The sequence below is a fragment of the Chiloscyllium plagiosum genome, unplaced genomic scaffold (assembly GCF_037043375.1).
Source record: "Chiloscyllium plagiosum isolate Xiang-an unplaced genomic scaffold, Cpla_swu_hap1 HiC_scaffold_21, whole genome shotgun sequence".
NCBI classification, from domain to species: domain Eukaryota; kingdom Metazoa; phylum Chordata; class Chondrichthyes; order Orectolobiformes; family Hemiscylliidae; genus Chiloscyllium; species Chiloscyllium plagiosum.
Window position 1 is genome coordinate 27,637,858 of NW_028270159.1, and position 18,387 is coordinate 27,656,244.

General features: G+C 39.5%; 1 protein-coding gene across 6 annotated transcripts in view; it reads left to right on the forward strand.

Annotated features, from left to right (window-relative positions):
* Window positions 1-18,387, forward strand: part of dennd1a (DENN/MADD domain containing 1A) — a 533,820-nt gene that overhangs the window by 503,355 nt on the left and 12,078 nt on the right. For 4 of the 6 annotated variants that reach the window (XM_087998441.1, XM_043720136.2, XM_043720138.2 and 1 more), the window contains 2 exons: window positions 13,085-13,210; window positions 15,845-16,097. In XM_087998441.1, coding sequence (XP_087854567.1) covers window positions 13,085-13,210; window positions 15,845-16,097 — 379 coding nt within the window. The remainder of the gene's footprint in view (window positions 1-13,084; window positions 13,211-15,844; window positions 16,098-18,387) is intronic. The other 2 variants (XM_043720139.2, XM_043720140.2) reach the window with 1 other exon arrangement.

The following is an 18,387-nucleotide window of genomic DNA, read 5'->3' on the forward strand; positions in this document are numbered from 1 at the left end:
AAAAGAAGTAGTTAATGTTTTAATTTCCTGTCTTAATACCTTTACCAAGTAGAAATAAAAATGAAGGCACTCGAGATGTACATCTGTCAGGCATAAAAGTTAACAATTCATATTTTTTTTAACAGAATTAAGTGTTAATTCAAAGTAAAATTTACAATCCGTGCTGTTCTCACTTTATAATCAATTAATTTATCACATATAATGTGATGTAGCTTTTCCATTAAATTTGCTCTCAGACAGAACATTTGATACAACTGAAGTTGAGAATTTTCTTTCATTTTTTAAGAGTCCACATGAGCTGATTATGTGTAAGAAATCTGTGAGGGCTGTATTTCTAAATTGGCAGTAACCTGCTAGTAGATTATTCCATGTAGCTCTTTAATTTGACAATGGGAACAACCTTCTCTAAGGTTTTCTAATATTTTTTAATTAGGACTGAACATTGACCTTTGTTGAACTGGTCAGGTAATTTATAATTGAACTCCATTACAAAAAGAATGGAAGGATGTACCCCAATGTATTGAATTTACATCTTTTATTAGCATTTTTCCATTACTTGTGTATATAAAACTATATGAACGTCATTAATATTTAGCAAACAATTCACTACTTAGAATGTATGTGAATCCCAATGAGCTGCTTAGTTCCTTTGAGATGAAGTGTCATAGAGGTTAATATATTCAATATGTAAAATCTATTTTTTTAATTGACGCATTTCAATTAAGCATTTCATTTTGTTTCCTGGTGCGGTGTTAATAGGACTAAATGCACTAGATTTTTGATAGACTAGCTTTAGAAGGATATGGAAGTGGGAAGGCCTGAATCATATTTCTTAACTATCACTCAAAGTAATTAGGTAAATTAGCAAGGTATGGAGACCATGCAATCTAAGGGAGCAACTGCTAGTTCATCTAAACATATTAACAAAAACTTGTAATTATCTGTCAACCTTTCGTGTGGTAAGAGAGCTTTGGGACGATAATTTGAATAGAAACAATGTGCTGGGTTACAGAGATAAGGCAGGAGATTGGAGCAAAGGTAAAATGCTAAGAAATCCAGTACACACATGACAGAATACACACAGAATAGCCTCTTTCTGCACCATAATGATTCTGTAGTATGATGTTCTATGGGATTGGATGAGTGGAGTTATCTTGAAGTGTTGTAGCTCGGAGGGAAAATACATGGATCAGGAAAGGCCAGGTCATGGACAGATTTGAAAACCAATCTGAGAATTTTTGAATCAAGGCGTTGTTTGACCAAAGAGTCAGGATATATCAATAGGAATAGGACTGCTGGGTGAACAGGACTTGGTGGAAACTTATATGTAGACAGCAGAATGTTTGATGACCTCAGGAACTTTGTTTCTGAGAATTGGAGTTCTGATAACATCTTGAAATTATGCTCAGATGGTGTTATATTTTGTACTCTTAAGTATTGGCTTCTAAATTCGCTTTTCCATTCTATTGTTTCTTGTTTAATCACACAATATTGCAGTGCAATATTTCATTTGAAATATTGCACTTTTTGTTTACAAGTAAAGGATGCAGCATAATTCTTCAGGGTTCTGATATTATCAAAGGAGTCCACTAATTTCTTCCTCATTAACCAACATCATTTACATGTCATTTTTCTGTCTTTTCACCTTCAGGGCATTCCATTTCCTTGCTATTCCCTCTTGTTTGTTGGACTCATCTGTGGTTCTTAGTGTGTTAATATTGTATTTGTAAAACAGCAGTATGGGTGGTGCCAACATAGCACACTTATTAGCAAAATGATTATTTATAAAATTGGAGCTTGTTAGGTCATTTCAAAAATCATCAAGAGTTAACCCCCCAATGGTGTGTGGCACAATGATATGATGGGTGGACCAGACTTAAGAAATTGCTGTCAACCATCCACAGGTTATATAATCATTTTATTTTCCTGTGATGTCTGCCTGAATATCTGAATGACTTTGTTGAGTTTAGTCTCAGCTTAATTTGATGGGGTTGAACATTGTCCTACATTGCAGTTATTGTTGCAAGGTTCTACCTAAATTCAAACGTTGTTTTGAATATTCAAGAGCTTCTCCTCCAACTAGTAGCCCTCATTATTCCGCCTACCCTTACCAGGGAAAGAACATACATCAGGACAACATTACACCAAACAAAAAGCCTGAGATCCTCCAGTTTCTCTCCCAGCTGCCTTTCAAACAGTTTACAAAACTTGAAGCATGTTTGTATTAGTGAATGTGGCTGCCTTTGGGAAATGAGTCCTCAGGAAGAAGGGGTGGTGGAATCTTTTTTTTTTTAAACAGGTGCACCACTCCAAGTACAGGTACATTAGAGATAGGTACCACTGGAAGAACAGCAACTAGTGAGAGTTTTGGCACTGACTGCTCATCATCTCAAATTTCCATGGAATGAAATGGTGATCCATTCCATTGGATTGCCATCCATGAAAGCGATGAGCAGGTTAATCTAATGGGCAGCATGGTCCCAGATCTTATACAGATTGCTGTCACTTTGCAATATGCCTGTTGTCTCTTTCCTAACAATCTCTGTGGGCATCTGGTTGGAAGCCTGTTTAGTCCTTAACGCCTGTATTTATCTAAATAACAAGTCAATACAAAATGCACATTAAAATCATTGAGGAGTTATGTGAAAAACTTTCTTTTTCTGTTGCTGAAAATCCCAGCATTATTTCATGTACACAGGACACTTGCTTTTGAATAGAAGCAGGAACCTTGATTGATTTGTTCGCCAGAGTCAGTTTCGGTGTCATTAATGTTACTCATACACTCCTAACACAGCTACCTGAAATCTGACCAGAGTTCAAATTTAGGAATCTTCTGGTGTGCGTGGCTCAATTATTTACCAGATAAACTCACTGAAGTCCCAAAGCAGCTGATTGGTCACTGGGAAGTTATTATGCTGTTAATTCACATCCGCAGGCTTTACCCTAATTTCAATGCTCTTGTGCCTAAATACCCAGGACCTCTTTTACAACTTATTATTCACATTTAGAAGAGAGAGGCTAGCCTTTTCACTTCCAGTTGCTTTCTGTATGTGAGAAGCCGGTATGCCAACTTGACGATGACTGAGGTAAGAGTCTAGTGTAAGTAATTGTTGAATTGAACCCTTTCATTCCATACAAAAGTATATAAGAGCCATATTTATTTTAAACTAGGTAGTTAGGAATGAGTTAGTGGAAGTGATTTCTGAACAGCAGAGCATTGCAGAATAATTTGACAGAGATCTTGGGGCCTAGCAACCCACTTGTCTTCTGGCACATGCTGTGCATTTTTTGATATTAAGCTGTGAATTCCTTTTGCTGTCCTGCCACACAGCACCAGACTTGCTGTAAAATAACAGTGGAGATTTGTGTGAAGGGTCACATTGCTGTGGGTACAGTGTGGGAAAAAAGAATAAGTGGCAACCGTGTTTTGACGCAAAAGCTGAAAGCAATTCCAAAAATTCTGTTTATTTCACTATAACTAACAGGAGAAAATACCATTGTGAAGATATAAACTTTAAGTTAATAAAACACATAAATGTCTCTAGGTGAATTGGCTGATTGTTTAATTGCTGCAGGAAAGTTTGACTTCACTTCAGGTTCCTTACATTCAGGGAATATTGAGCTGACAGCATGTTTGTGCAAAAGGATGTCCTTTGCAGCACAGAGTTGTGCTTTGTATTTAACTACATCCAGCACCAGTGGGAAAGTGAGGTGTGATCGGATGCCATACAGCCATATGGCACTAGCTCGTGTTTCTGATTGCTCATATTCCACCGTCCCAGTTTTGGAGAGCAGCCACTTCCACAGAGAGGGAAAAATAATCATAGACATGCACGGCAGTGGCAAATTACAGAATGATTTTGGCAAAACCTCTGAAGCAGTTTGCCTGTCTTCCTTGAACCAAAGGAGGCTATATTACACAGGACAACTTAAGGGAAGTGACAACAAATTAAAACAATTTTTAATGAACGCTTCCAGAATAAGAACAAAAAAACTGAGATCATTCACCTTTTAAATAAGCTATTGGTTTTCTAAGAAACAAATTTTAGGTTAATATTTTATAAATTAGTGGAATTCATAGATTTGCCCATGTTTTGTGGCTATAATGCCTCTGAAAATAGGAAGTTTTGTAAACAGCTAGTAAAAATGTAAATGGATTAATGGAATGTTGAATTAATGTTAACCTCTGGTATTTATTTAATAGCATGAAACTGCTTTTGCATGAAACATTTTTTTTCTGAGTACTCTTTCCGAGCATGCCTAATTCTCTATATTTCCATTGTAATAATGAAGACTTGAATTTTGGCACATTCTAGACAAGCATTGTGGATCAAAGGTTTACGATGATATCTTCAAGAATCCTGAGTGACACAGTGCTTTGGAATAATGTTCTGAAGAACTGTCTTTTCACTTCCACCAGGTCTGAAGCAAAAGTGATTATTAGCCATTTTCTGTGTCAGACACTCAGGATTTCAGTTGAACAGCAGGATGGCAGAGAAATTAAGAACAGGATCAGCATCAGTTTTTGTGAATTTCATGTTTGCTGAACACAGCTACCACACACACTTAATATTTGCTCTGGCTGAAAGCTCAATTGTTGGTCTTAGTGCATCTTGAAGGGTAATGTTGTTGCAGAATGCAGAGCAATTGTGTGCGAAACTGTTCCCTGAAGTGTATTTAAATATGTATTGAGATTTGGTGTAGGGTGGTCTAAAGAGCGTGTATTCAAGAATCCTCACACTTTTCTATACACTGGATACTTGCTTCATGTTTTATAGTTAACTATGCAGAAAATATATGGCTTATAATTATTTATTAGATTTTCAACACTATATCTATATAGAATACTTTGCTTACATATTTAAACAATTTCATATTAGATGACAAGGCTCCTTTTATAATAAAATCAAACATCTGAAAATTCCTTTTATTATTGGTGTCAATTTATTTTATATACGTTTGGGTTTGTCACATTTCATTTCTAATCACTTGATTGAAATTCACTTTTTAATGCATTCTGGCAGAAAAAAAATACCCTGAAGATGTGGTCTTTCCTCATTAAAATAAACCCACACCATCATAAGCTATGAAGCGAATCTTGAATTTTGTAGAGCTGTATTTGTTACATGATATTTTACAAGGAACAGCCTCTGCTGTCATTTTTGTCACATGCTAACAGTAACAGAGGACATGATAACGAGACATTAAAATAGAGGGGCAAGTCATCCACATTGTAACTCAGCCAAGGGATTAGGAGGCAGGGGTTGGTGCAGTCATGCAGAGCCTGATGGTGTTTATAGCTGAGACAGACAGAAAATCTTTTTCCTTATTTATGGTTGTTTTCTATGTACCAGCCCTTGCTGCGACCTGCCTTTCCACAGACAGATTCCTCAGTGTGATATCCAAGCAGGTAGTAAACGTCAGAATGGATACTGAGTCAGATTAATTAAGAATATAGAGTGTTTTGCTGAGATTATATTTCTAGTCATTTAACAGGAGACTGGAAATCAAGAGAAACACTGAGGAAAGCTCAATGTGACCCTTGTAGTCACATTTGCAAAATAATTGTTTATAATAGTTAAACATTTCAATGTTCTAAGACTTGTGGGTTTTTTTTGCGATTTATATAACTTCTGCTTTTCCCTGCATCCATATATTGGATCTGAGGAACACATTATTATGACTGCACTTCAGCATCCTAATGAACAGTCTGATATATAATCATACACTTGGAGTGGCACAGTATTTCAAGAAATTGTATGGAATGTGTTGGGTGCAGTATTCCCCACATTTGTGACAAATAAGAAACAGCATCCTTTAAAACTTTACCCCAATTACAGTTTTCAAGTTAGGAATTATTATGCTATAAGTAAGGGCCTTACTTTCATATCAAATGGTGTGTGCAGTGCTGCAGCATTTTATCACCATCTCTCCGCCTAGACACAGAAAAAGGGCCAAGGTTCCTGATGTTGTTGCCCAAGAGTCCCCGCCAGGAGGTGGATGTTAGGCATGGACTGGATTAGGTGTCGATGTGATGTTGACCACTGAAACACTCTACCTGCACTCTCAATCAGAACTCACATTCAAAAATATACCAATCAATCAAAATACCAGAAAGTGACCAGTGCTTTAAGAGATCATGTTGCCACAAGGACTCATTATTCAGGAGAAGCCTTCCCTATTAAGGATGGCTCAACAGTTCAATATAAGACTGACCATATTGATTCACTGAAATTGAATAGTTGAGTTACCAATAATCTGAAATGTCAGCAAGGAAGAGGTAGAATTTCCCAAGGTCTTGTCTGTTCCCCTGCTGTAATTTCAGTGGCAATCCTGGATAAATATTTCTTACACATTTTGTCCAGTTTTTGTCCATGCTTGGATCAAGGCTGTCATGCGGCCAGGAGCTGAGTGTCCAAATTATGGTGGGAGATCATGTGGGAAATTCCACCGTCTTTGTTTTATTTAAGAGCTATGAGGTGAGCTGATGACTCAATTCCTATTGTTGCCTGTTTACTTGTTTTTGCTGTGGCCCCTGAATGTGTCCTTACATCAGCGGCCAACATAACAGCAGAAGAGAGAGATGTGAAGCATTCACAACACTCATCAGTCAGAAATGGCAAGTGGATGACTCATGTCAACCATCTCCTATGGTCCCAACATTGCAGACACCAGTCTTCAGCCAATTCAATTCATTCCATGTGATATCAAGAAACAGTTGGAGATAGTGGACTCTGCAAAGGCTATGGGCCCTGACAAATTTCCGGCAATAGTACTGAAGATTTGTGCTGTAAAACTTGCCGTTCCACTAGCCAAGCTGTTCCAGTACAGCTACAACACTGCCATCTGCCTGACCATATGGAAATTGCCCAGGTATGTCCTGTACACAAAAGCAGGACAAATCCAACCCAGTCAGTTACTGCCCCATCAGTGTACCCTCAATCATCAGTCAGCTGATGAAAGTGTAATCAAACAGCACTTGCTCAGCAGTAACCTACTCACTGACCCAGTTTGGGTTCAATCAGGACACTCAGCTCCTGGCCGCATGACAGCCTTGATCCAAGCATGGACAAAAGAACTGAATCCTCGAGATGAGGTGAGAATTACGGTCTTTGACATCAAAACCACATTTGACCAAATGTAGCATCAAGGAGCACCAGCAAAACTTGAATCAATGAGCACCAGAGAAAACTCTCCACTTGTTGTTGTCATACTTGTGCAAAAAAAGATAGGGTATAGTTGTTGGAGGTCAGTCATCTCAGCTCCGAGGCATCTCTGCAGGAGTTCCTCAGCAAGTGTCCTTGGCCCAACCAACTTTAGCTGTTTCATCAGTGACTTTCTAAACTACCATCATAAGGTCAGAAGTGGGGAGGTTCACTAATGGCTACATAACGTTCAGCACCTAAATGTTCAGTTCCTAAATCGGTCCATGCCCTAATATAACAAGATATGGACAACTAGGAGAAAGATCTGGACAACATCCTCATTTGAGCTGACAAGTGGCAAATATCATTCATGCCACATAAGTGGCAGGCAATCACCATCTCCAAAAATCGATAATTGCCCTTTGCGATGATGTGGCTTTGAGAGGGATTTGTTTTGTCTTGTTTCTCTCTTCAAGAGACATTGTAAACCTGGTCCCCAGGTCGCTGCTCCATGGAAAGCAGAGCAAATAGCTCTGGGTGTTTTTTTTCTTTTAATTAGACAAAAGCATCAGTGGGTGGAGTCAGACTCTCTCAGACCCAGGCTTTTAGTTTTACTTTCAATTGTTGAAGTTGGGGTTTTGGAATTGAAGCTGCTAGATACAGCTCACTCTCTGCTGCTGCAAAAGCTTGCATTGTCTTTCTGATGCTAGATTCATTCTGTCAGTGTTCCTTCTAGACGGGAGGAGATAGCGAGTGAGGGAAATCTGTTTTGCTGAATTTGCCTTTGCTACAGGTGTGTTTTTGGGATGCTCCTATATTGAAACAGTTAATGAGTAGAAGTTAAATGATACATTATTTTGTTACAAAAACAGAAGTTGCAGGGAAAGCTCAGCTCAAAAATCCAAGTTATTGTTTCAGGTTTTGTGACCATTTCTCAGAGCTTCCTCCATTCTGAGGAAGGGTCGCTGGACCCAAAACGTTAACTCTGTTTTCTCTTCACATATATTTTGCCAGACCTGTTGAACTTTTCCCACAACTTCTGTTTTTGTCTCTGATTTACAGCATCTGCAGTTCTTTCAGTTTTTACATTATTTTGTTAAGTATTTTTATAGAATTAAAATTATTCCAGTTCTTTGTTTGTCTTTTAACTGTGGTGTAAGAATAAAGTTTGTTTTGCTTAAACCTGAGTAGTTTCACCAATTGAACCACATCTGAAACACAACGCCTTACATATGCCTCTAAATAAAATAAATGTTAGGGTCTAAGCTAACTCCTTGATTTGTTTTGGTCTGGTATGTAACACCCTTGACATTAATGGTGTCACCATCACTGCATCCCCCACTATCCACATCCTTTGACCAGAAACTAAACTGAACTAGCTATAATAATACAGTGGCTACAAGACCAGGTCAGTGGCTAGGAATCCTGCAGCAAGAAACTCATCCTCTAACTCCCCAAAGCCTGCCACCATCTACAAGGAACATTCTCACTTGCCTGGATGAGTTCAACCCTGACAACACACAAGAAGCTTGACACCATCCAGGTTACAAAAGCCTGCTTGATTGAAACGACAACCAGTGATAACCAGATTTGAGTTCATTGGTTGACTATTTTGCCATCGAGCACACTTGGACAGTTGTCAGATAAGTACAAGATGATGATAAGTGGAAAGTACCAGCAGTGGAGGCAACTCTGGGAGAGAGCCATATTGGCAAAATAGAAAGGGAAATTGTTTGTTTAGCAGCCATCATCTTCAGTATTAAATACAGTTCCCATACTAATGAATGCTTTTATTTTCAGAATCATTTAAATATTAATGGCTAGCACAGCTGGATTCATGCAAAAAGTAAAATCATAATTTATGATGTACTCATGCAACAATCTTGAGAAAGATATGTGCATACAAAAAGTCAATCCAGGATGAAATGTATTTTTATCAACTGACTACTTTGAATGTGCATTTACATTCAAAGCACATTTGTGTATTCATCATTCTTTTGCAACGTTGTGTCTGGACAAGTTTCCTAATAGTTAAGATGCTAATAGTAGGAAAAACTGTATCTGAAGTGAAATTATAGGAAAGTATTTTCTGTATCTGCCAAAGAAACAGAAATTAAAGCATCCAGATTTTAGAAGAAGAATTAGTGTCCAGTCAAGAATAAATGGTATTTAATGATGCTGAGGTGGGTTGGGGTCACAATGTGAAAAGGTCCAGAAAGGTGCCAAAGTCCAAAGGAATTCCAATGGATATTGGTAATCCATTCCTTAAGCATAGAGTTTTTGTACAGTTTCTTCCACTTGTGAAGCTGTCAAAATGTCAATATTATGGGTGCAGTGTTTGAGTTTGGGTTTGTGGCTAGTTTAACATGCTGACTGCTTTGAATTGTGGTCATAACACTAGTTTCAGAATTGTGATGATTCTCATTACAAACAGATTATTTTTATCATTTAAGAACATTGTTGATTCTGTGCAAAGTGTTCCAGAAAGAAATGTATGTTTTTGCAACACATTACAGAATTACATTTTAATTTTCCTTTCCTGACCATGTTCATGAAGTCTGTATGGGAACACATTACCTCCTTCAGGCATCTTACAAATCAAAAGGCAAGATGTTTCTCATTGAGCATTTCAACAAGGTGAAGCCATTTATTCATTTTCTGTGATTTGACAACAGTGTGAAGTGCTGCAATAAACCTAAAATTTGAGATGTAAATTATTGTATCTTTTGTTTTCAGGGCTTTCTGTTTATTTCAATGCTCTTACACAACAATTATATTTTAACAAGTTATTTCCTATGAGAAAGAAGTAAATATCATAAAAATCTCTTGACCTAGCCACAGTTGCATTTGAATTCTGATCAATGTCCTTGGACGTGACAAATTGAATTCACACTTGGAGATTAAATGAGATATCTAAGATTACAAACTTTTTCATTATAATGAACAATCACTTGATAATTAAACAATTAATATGTAATATTGGAGGGATGCAGTTACAAATAAATTTGAAATAGTATTTGAAGCCAGTGCCAGTCATTGGAATTTGAATTCCAATAAAAATACCAAATTTTAAAAAAACTAATCTAGTAGCATCCACAGTAATCATTGTCAATTGATGTAAAAAAAACCCTCTGGTTCACTAACGACAGAAATCTGTCATGCTTGTTGATTATGACCCTTTGACACACAGCAATTTGGTAAACTCTTCACTGCTCTCTGGGTAAGTAGGGATGGGCAATAAATGCTGGCCTCACCAATGACACCAACTTCCATAAAATAATAAATAAAAAGAAAAATACATATAAAGCTACCTTAGATAAACAGTTGATAAATCGTTTGCAGTTTTATTTTGGTAAGAAAGTTCCTTGGAGCTGTGCCTCCTTTGGCAAGGAGCAGTAGAGCAGCTCTGAATAGTTTTCCACACTTTTGCCCTGAACAAAAGTTTGCATCTAACCCCAAGGTATCATACTCAATTTAGTATTTCACAGTCTCCTCCATACTGTATGATTCTATTCCCCCAATCAAGCCATCTCCTGGCTCTCTGGAAGAGCTATCTAATTAGTCATATTCCAAAGAGGAGTCACACTGGACTTGAAACGTTAACTCTGTTTCTCTATCCACATATGCTGTCAGATTTGCTAAGTTTCTCCAGCACTCTCTGTATTTGTTTCGGATTTCCAGTATCTGCAGTATTTTGCTTTTAGTCGTCTTCCTCTGCTCCTTGCTCATATTCCTGCCTTTTGTCTGCTTCACATTTATCCTAATCCTATTTGGAATGTACTACCTCCCTTTAAGGCAATGCATCATAACACATATTAAAAATAATTTTTTTGTCTTACCACTGGTCCCTTTGTCACTTACCCTAATTTTGTGCCTCTGGTTACCAACCTTCCTGCTGGTAGAAGCAATTTTTTTCCACTCTTCTCTATTAACACCTCTCACAATTGTGAAAATCTGCCTTCACCTTTGCAGTTGCCAGGACAGCATTCCTGGCTTCTTTTATTTTGCAAATAATGTCTTCAGCTCAATCATTATTCAAATACAGCATCTTAGTTTCTGCAATATTTCCCACAATTTCTGACCATGTGCTCCCAAATTTGCAATCTCTGTTGACTGTGATCTTGTGAAAATATGTGTCCATCATTGCAAATAAGTCAAAAATAACAAGATAAAAATTAAAGAGACGTATAGAGTGTGATGGAGCTGTCACACTGACGCTGCCCTTGCAGTTTATGTTGCTGCACATGTGATGAATTTGCCATTGTCCTCTTCCAGCTGCTTTGTGAGACAGTAAGTGCCACTGATTTAAACTGACATTTGTGGTTTTGTGGATCTTCATCTAGATGTGCTGGCATGGAAGGTCCATTTCCTTCTGCAGAGTTGCCAGTATTTACTGTATAGATTGTGCATATATGACTGACACACAAGCTTGGCAAAAAAAGGTTTGCAATTACCAGTGATCGAATAAAGATTGTCAATTTGATAATCAGCTTTCTCGATTATGTGTGCGCCAGCATAGTTAAATACATGTTTTAAGTTCATTATAAAATAATGAGCATCTGAGGAATTATTAACTTAAGAACAAATTCTAATATATCCAAGGAAAGTGCACCTTTAGAAACATGGAGTGGTTTCCCTCATGACAGTGTGCTGACAATGGCCGTGAGAATTAGTGCACTGCTCAGGTCTCCACCCAGAACAATTCTTACCTGACCTGACCTGACCTGACCACTAGAGGGTGTAAGGAGGCACTCTAAGGAATGCTGTCCCGCTGATTTTCTGTTTGGCCTGAAGATTTGAATAATTTAAGAATTGAATCTGTATCACTCTGCTCAATCCTAAAACACATTCTGCCACATGCCCCACCTTGGAAAATTTGGAGTAAACTTGACATTACTACCTTTGAGATCCTGCTCGTTTCCAAGATCTCAATCCTGCTAAATCTGTGTCTTGGTTTCACACTGAATTGTTCCTTTGCCCACCCTGAAATTGTGTGCATGCTCCATATTCCTTACTCTAGCAACATGAGGCAACACAGAATTATGGTACTCACAGCATCAAACGCATTTCTATTTTCTCATTTATTCTCTTATTACTAGTGTATTTCTAAATTGTATTCCCCCTCTAGACTGTTACAGTTAGCTTACTCTGAATTGTCAGTCGCAGGTATCAAATAATAAAATTTAGTTTGTCCATTAAATGTCCTTACTATCCCGTCACTGCCTCCTGGCTCATTCCCATTGGGCAGTCACTAACTTATCAGTTTTACCCATGTGTCAATCAGTACCTGGAATGTCCATTCTAGGAATGATGCAGCCTCCTGGGGTGTGGCTTAGTGTCAGATTCCGAATACCTTATGTTCTAACGCAAAAGGTCAGAGGCATTTTCCTCACGTATGATGATTCCTTACATAGTGTCCAACATCATCATCTTGCATCAACTGTTCTCTTTAAAGTTTGAATGATATTAAGAACTACAAATTAGTGATTTTAATGTCTCTAGTATAATGGTGAACTGAACTTGCACTCAAATTTCACTTTCTCTCACTCTGCAGTGGTTAATTCTTCCTCGAGACTCATTGTTATATATTAACACGTAACATAAGACTTTCTTGTAGCACATCTTTGCCTAGCTGTTACTCTGCAGTTCCTGTTATTGATGAAATTTAATGCTTAAATGTGGACCCTAATCAGCAGACGAACATTTCGAAGTAAAATTATACCAGAAGATTTAAATATGGCTATATTCTACAACAAATATGGATACCTTAACATGAAAAATGTATGCTTGTATTTCATTTAAACAACTTTTGAAATATAGTGGTTTGAAAGTTGACCCTTCAGAATCTTTATGCATGAATTAGTCTTTGTATGTGGTCAATGATTTTCAGCCTTTGCTCCTCAGTGAGTACATTAAAATTTTCTTCCTGTTTTCTTCAGCATCGTAAGACCCACACGACACTACACAGTCTTCCTTTCTGAGGATTCCTCTGATGATGAACTTCACCATGAAGAGGACTCTATATCTGCCTTCTCTGAAAGCTTTCTCTTCACTTCTTTTGAATGGTCTATTGACTCTTTCATTTATATTCTTTTGCTTGAGAAATTTTTGCATGACTTCTTTGAGTAAATGTAAAGTGTATGGTTTCTACAGTCTGTACATGGTTATCCAGATTTGAGAAAAATAGCAGGCCACATATATTGAATATCTAATTTAAGCTATTACATTTCCTTTTCTTTGTGGGTTTCTGTTATGATTCAGTACTTTTATGTCCAGATCGATCTAGTGGCTATTCCTATTGATCATATTATAATGGATTTGGTTAATAACATCGGATATGTTAGTTATTCTTGTACCTGAGGCAAACAGTGCAATGATACTGATTTAATATTTGCAATCCAAGAGCTGGCCAATATTTATTTCATGACAGTTGAAAAATGGATGTTTGTCTGTAATATAGTAACCATTTACTCACTCCCAATCTATTAGAAAAGAATGAGTTATCAAAATATACTAAGAGCATATGTGACAATTGTAATGCTATATGTTTTGTTAGTTTGAGAGTTTAAATTTGAATTTTCCTTCTGGTTTTGTCTGACTGTCTGAAATAATCTAAAATAATATTTCAAATGTCCCCATTTTGCCAGTCACAAGTCAACCACCAGGAACACAGTATAGTGACTAGAAATTGTGACCAACACTAACATTTATTTGGACTTTTGTTTTGGCATTGGCATAAAGGACTGGCTTTGACGTCTTGAAAGCAGACTGGCTTTTTTGCATTTCATAATACTATGCTAGAACAATTGAATTGACTTGTATTGTTTAAAAACCTAAACTATGAATACTGTCAAAAGCATTGCCACCTGATAGTTTGGTTGGTTTAGATTTCTATGTTGGTGGTAATTATAATTCAAAATTAAATATTGGAAAACAGACCAAAACATCACAAAAATCATCTGCATATCTCTAAACTAATAACACTGAATTGGATTATTTTGTTTTATTTCTATTTATATGCCTTTTAACCAATTGCTGTAATGTATCAAGCACTGCATTTCTCTAAATAATGACAATTTTAGTGCATCACTAAATAGTGGAGTGGTACAGAATGAGGGTTTTATTCTACGAGACAATCTACTTCCGAGATCTTCCTTTTGAAGGTAATAAGTTTCACATAACACTTCCTGGGGTTTGAGTATTCTCTGCAGGCCATTAATATGTAATTTGTTTTAAATTGCTTTTGATTTACCTTTCAAGGTGAGTTATAACCATAAATACCGTGAATATTAAATGATCAGAAGATCCTTTTGAGCTGTCTTTAATTTCTCTACCAAAATGTGGCGATCCTTTGAACAGGACTGAGAAATTAATTCAATACTTTCTTAATCTAAGATCCAAGGTGTTGCAGCAGTAATTCATGAGGACAGGTAATGAGACTGATGCTCAGCCAATGTGGGAGAATGTCATAGTTCAACTCACCAACTGTATGATCAACATTTTTCAAAATGATCTATGCTGCTGAAGTGGCCAGTCTGCTAATTGTAATATTATTGTGCTTGTTTGGAGACCAGAGTCCATAACCACAAAAAAAAACTGGTTCTAGGTCACAAACCCTTCAAAGGTAAACTAAATGACCAAAATAACCTGTGCTGCAAAACAAACCATTAAAAATCTTTTAAGAATTACTTCTTTCAGGAAATCTGTAAAGAGAAGAAAATTTTTAAAAAGCATTCTCATTAAATGCAGCTTTAAAAGTCAAGATAGCTATCACATTCTTAATTCTGGTCTCCTTCCTATCGGGAGGATGTTGTGAAACTTGAAAGGGTTCAGAAAAGATTTACTAGGATGTTGCCAGGGTTGGACGATTTGAGCTACAGAGAGAGGTCGAATAGGCTGGGGCTGGAACGTCGGAGGCTGAGGGGTGACCTTATAGAGGTTTATAAAATCATGAGGGGCATGGATCGGATAAATAGACAAAATCTTTTCTCGGTGATGGGAACTAGAGGGCATAGGTTTAGGGTGAGAGGGGAAAGATATAAAAGAGACCTAAGTGGCAACTTCTTCACGCAGAGGGTGGTACGGGTATGGAATGAGCTGCCAGAGGAAGTGGTGGAGGCTGGTACAATTGCAATATTTAATAGGCACCTGGATGGGTATATGAATAGGAAGGGTTTGGAGGGATATGGGCCGTGTGCTGACAAGTGGGTCTAGATTGGGTTGGGATATATGGTCAGAAAGGATGAGTTGGACCGAAGAGTCTGTTTCTATGCTGTACATTGCTATGACTCTATAAGTCAAGCAACCAGTATGAAAGACTGGATTCCGCTGGAAAGCAGTCATGGATTAATGTTACAAAGGACACAAGACATTGGAGTAGGAGTAGGACATCTGGCCTAACCAGTCTTATTGCCATTTAACACAGCCAGGGCTGATTTTGAGCTGGCTGCTTTTAAACCTACATATAACTTTCACTCCAGCACAATGCATAACATTGAGAGCTATTGGATGTTGGCATGAAACTTGGAATCTTGACAGCTGGGACAATAATATAACTAAATTTTTCATTCTGTGTTAATGTGGCTTGACTTCACATTTCAAGGTTCTTTAGTCATGGAAAATGTTAAATTGTTCGTCTGTGTGCTTCATTCTTTTCGATACGATCCTAACTTTGTCTATTTTTCTTCTCCAATTACCAGGCCTCAACCATATAAAACTTTAAAGGAATCTGATATAGCTGATGGAGAGGCCTTGAGTACAGAGAAGAGGACTGGGCCAACTATCTTTCCCAACCTCTCCATGCCAGGCAGGAATATTGATGTGAATTTATTGGATGACATTTTCGGCAATATAAAGATAACCTCGCAACACCAGCCCCTCAGCCAAGCCAAAAGCATGGAAGATCTGAGGACACCTAAGGAGGAAGAAATGGAAAATCCATTTGGGCATCAGGTTTGTGGAAATGATTGTCTTACTGTTTGATATATTTTGTGACCATCCTATCATAACTACCTTCATCATGATAGGCAGTGATGGTGGTGAAGTACATTCTTGCAGAGAGGGAAGAACAATTTATTTTAAAAAAGGATAGAGCTGAGGCCCATTTGTGCAGTAAGACCAAAATGGGGAAAAAAAGACTTTGTGTTGAAAAGTGCAGTCATTGTGTCCTTGAGCTTTAAAAGTCTATCAAATTGTAGAAGAAAATAAAGATTGAGTGATTGAAAACATTTTGCAGTCCTGATCTCCTGAATAAGGATGGCCGTTTCACCCATTATGGATGCCCATGAGGGACCTCATCCTTCCATAGCTGGTGGGTTGGAGACTTACTCTGGAGGCAGCATGACAAGTAAACTAATGTTCGTTTGCTTTGAATCATAGAATCCCTACTGTGTGGGAGCAGGCCATTTGGCCCATTTGAGTCCTCACCAATCCTCTGAAAAGCATCCCACTCAACAACAATCCAATAACCCTACATTTCCCATGGCTAATCCACCTAGGCTGCACATCTTTGTGGACTGTGGAAGGAAACCGGAGCACCTGGAGGAAACCCCATGTAGACACGGAGAACATGCAAACTCCACAGAGACTGTCACCTGAGGTTGGAATTGAACCCGGGTCCCTGGTGCTATGAGGCAGCAGTGCTAACCACTGAGCCACCGTGCTGCTTTGGGATGAGTGGAGGGAGAAGATCCCTCAGCTGAGGAACCTGACCTTACAAAGTGGAACACACTAAGAGTCTTTGCCCCACCCTTGCTGACCATTCTTCACACAATATACAGTGACTGTAAGGATGAGAGTTTGCCCCACTATTACAAACACCTTGTGAATGGAACGTTTTGTTCAAAATGAATGATCTTTAATAAATCCAGTGAGAAGTCCTAATCTTGTGAATGATTGTAAGGGATCTACTTGCACGTTGTTTGAACAGTCCATTTTGCAGTTGCAAGCAGTTCACTTGACCAGCCACATCGTCTTTAATTAGAATTTTTCACTTTATTCCCCGATCTCATTCCTTAATCACATTGTCGCATGAAACTCTGACTCTTGCCATGTCCCCTCGACTCACCTCTTTTTGATTGAATCAACCTCCCCATCAGTTCCCCAACGCCCTCTGTCTTTCCAATCCCCACCCCTTTCTATCCATTCCCCAAGCCTCAACTATCCATTCACCCCCAGAGTTTGTTCATCTTAGCCCCACGTCCATCTTCCCTCCCAACCCTCCCCGTCCCTTCTCCTTACCCCCCGTCCCTTCTCCTCTTTCCCCCAGTCCCTTCTCCTTCTTCCCCCCCGTCCCTTCTCCTTCTTCCCCCCCGTCCCTTCTCCTTCTTCCCCCACCCCCCGTCCCTTCTCCTTCTTCCCTCCCCCCCCCCGTCCCTTCTCCTCTTTCCCCCAGTCCCTTCTCCTTCTTCCCCCCCGTCCCTTCTCCTTCTTCCCCCACCCCCCGTCCCTTCTCCTTCTTCCCTACCCCCGCCCCCCCGTCCCTTCTCCTCTTTCCCCCCGTCCCTTCTCCTCTTTCCCCCTGTCCCTTCTCCTTCCACCCCCGTCCCTTCTCCTTCCCCCCATACCTTCTCCTTCCCCCCCGTCCCTTCTCCTTCCCCCGTCCCTTGTCCTTCCCCCCCTGTCCCTTGTCCTTCCCCCCCTGTCCCTTGTCCTTCCCCCCCTGTCCCTTGTCCTTCCTCCCCCTGTCCCTTGTCCTTCCCCCCCTGTCCCTTGTCCTTCCCCCCCTGTCCCTTGTCCTTCCCCCCCCTGTCCCTTCTTCTTCCCCCCAGTCCCTTCTCCTTCCCCCCGTCTCTTCTCCTTCCCCCCCCCGTCCCCCCGTCTCTTCTCCTCTTTCCTCCCCCCCCCGTCCCTTCTCCTCTCTTTCTCCCCCGTCTCTTCTCCTCTTTCCCCCCGTCCCTTCTCCTTCTTTTCCCCCCGTCCCTTCTCCTTCCTTTCCCCCCGTCCCTTCTCCTCTTCCCCCCCCCTGCACCTTCTCCGCTTCCCCCCCCCGTCCCTTCTCCTCTTCCCCCCCCGTCCCTTCTCCTCTTCCCCCCCCGTCCCTTCTCCTCTTCCCCCCCCGTCCCTTCTCCTCTTTCCCCCCGTCCCTTCTCCTCTTTCCCCCCGTCCCTTCCCCTCTTTCCCCCCGTCCCTTCCCCTCTTTCCCCCCGTCCCTTCTCCCCTTTACCCCCCCGTCCCTTCTCCTCTTCCCCCCCCGTCCCTTCTCCTCTTCCCCCACCCCCGTCCCTTCTCCTCTTCCCACCCC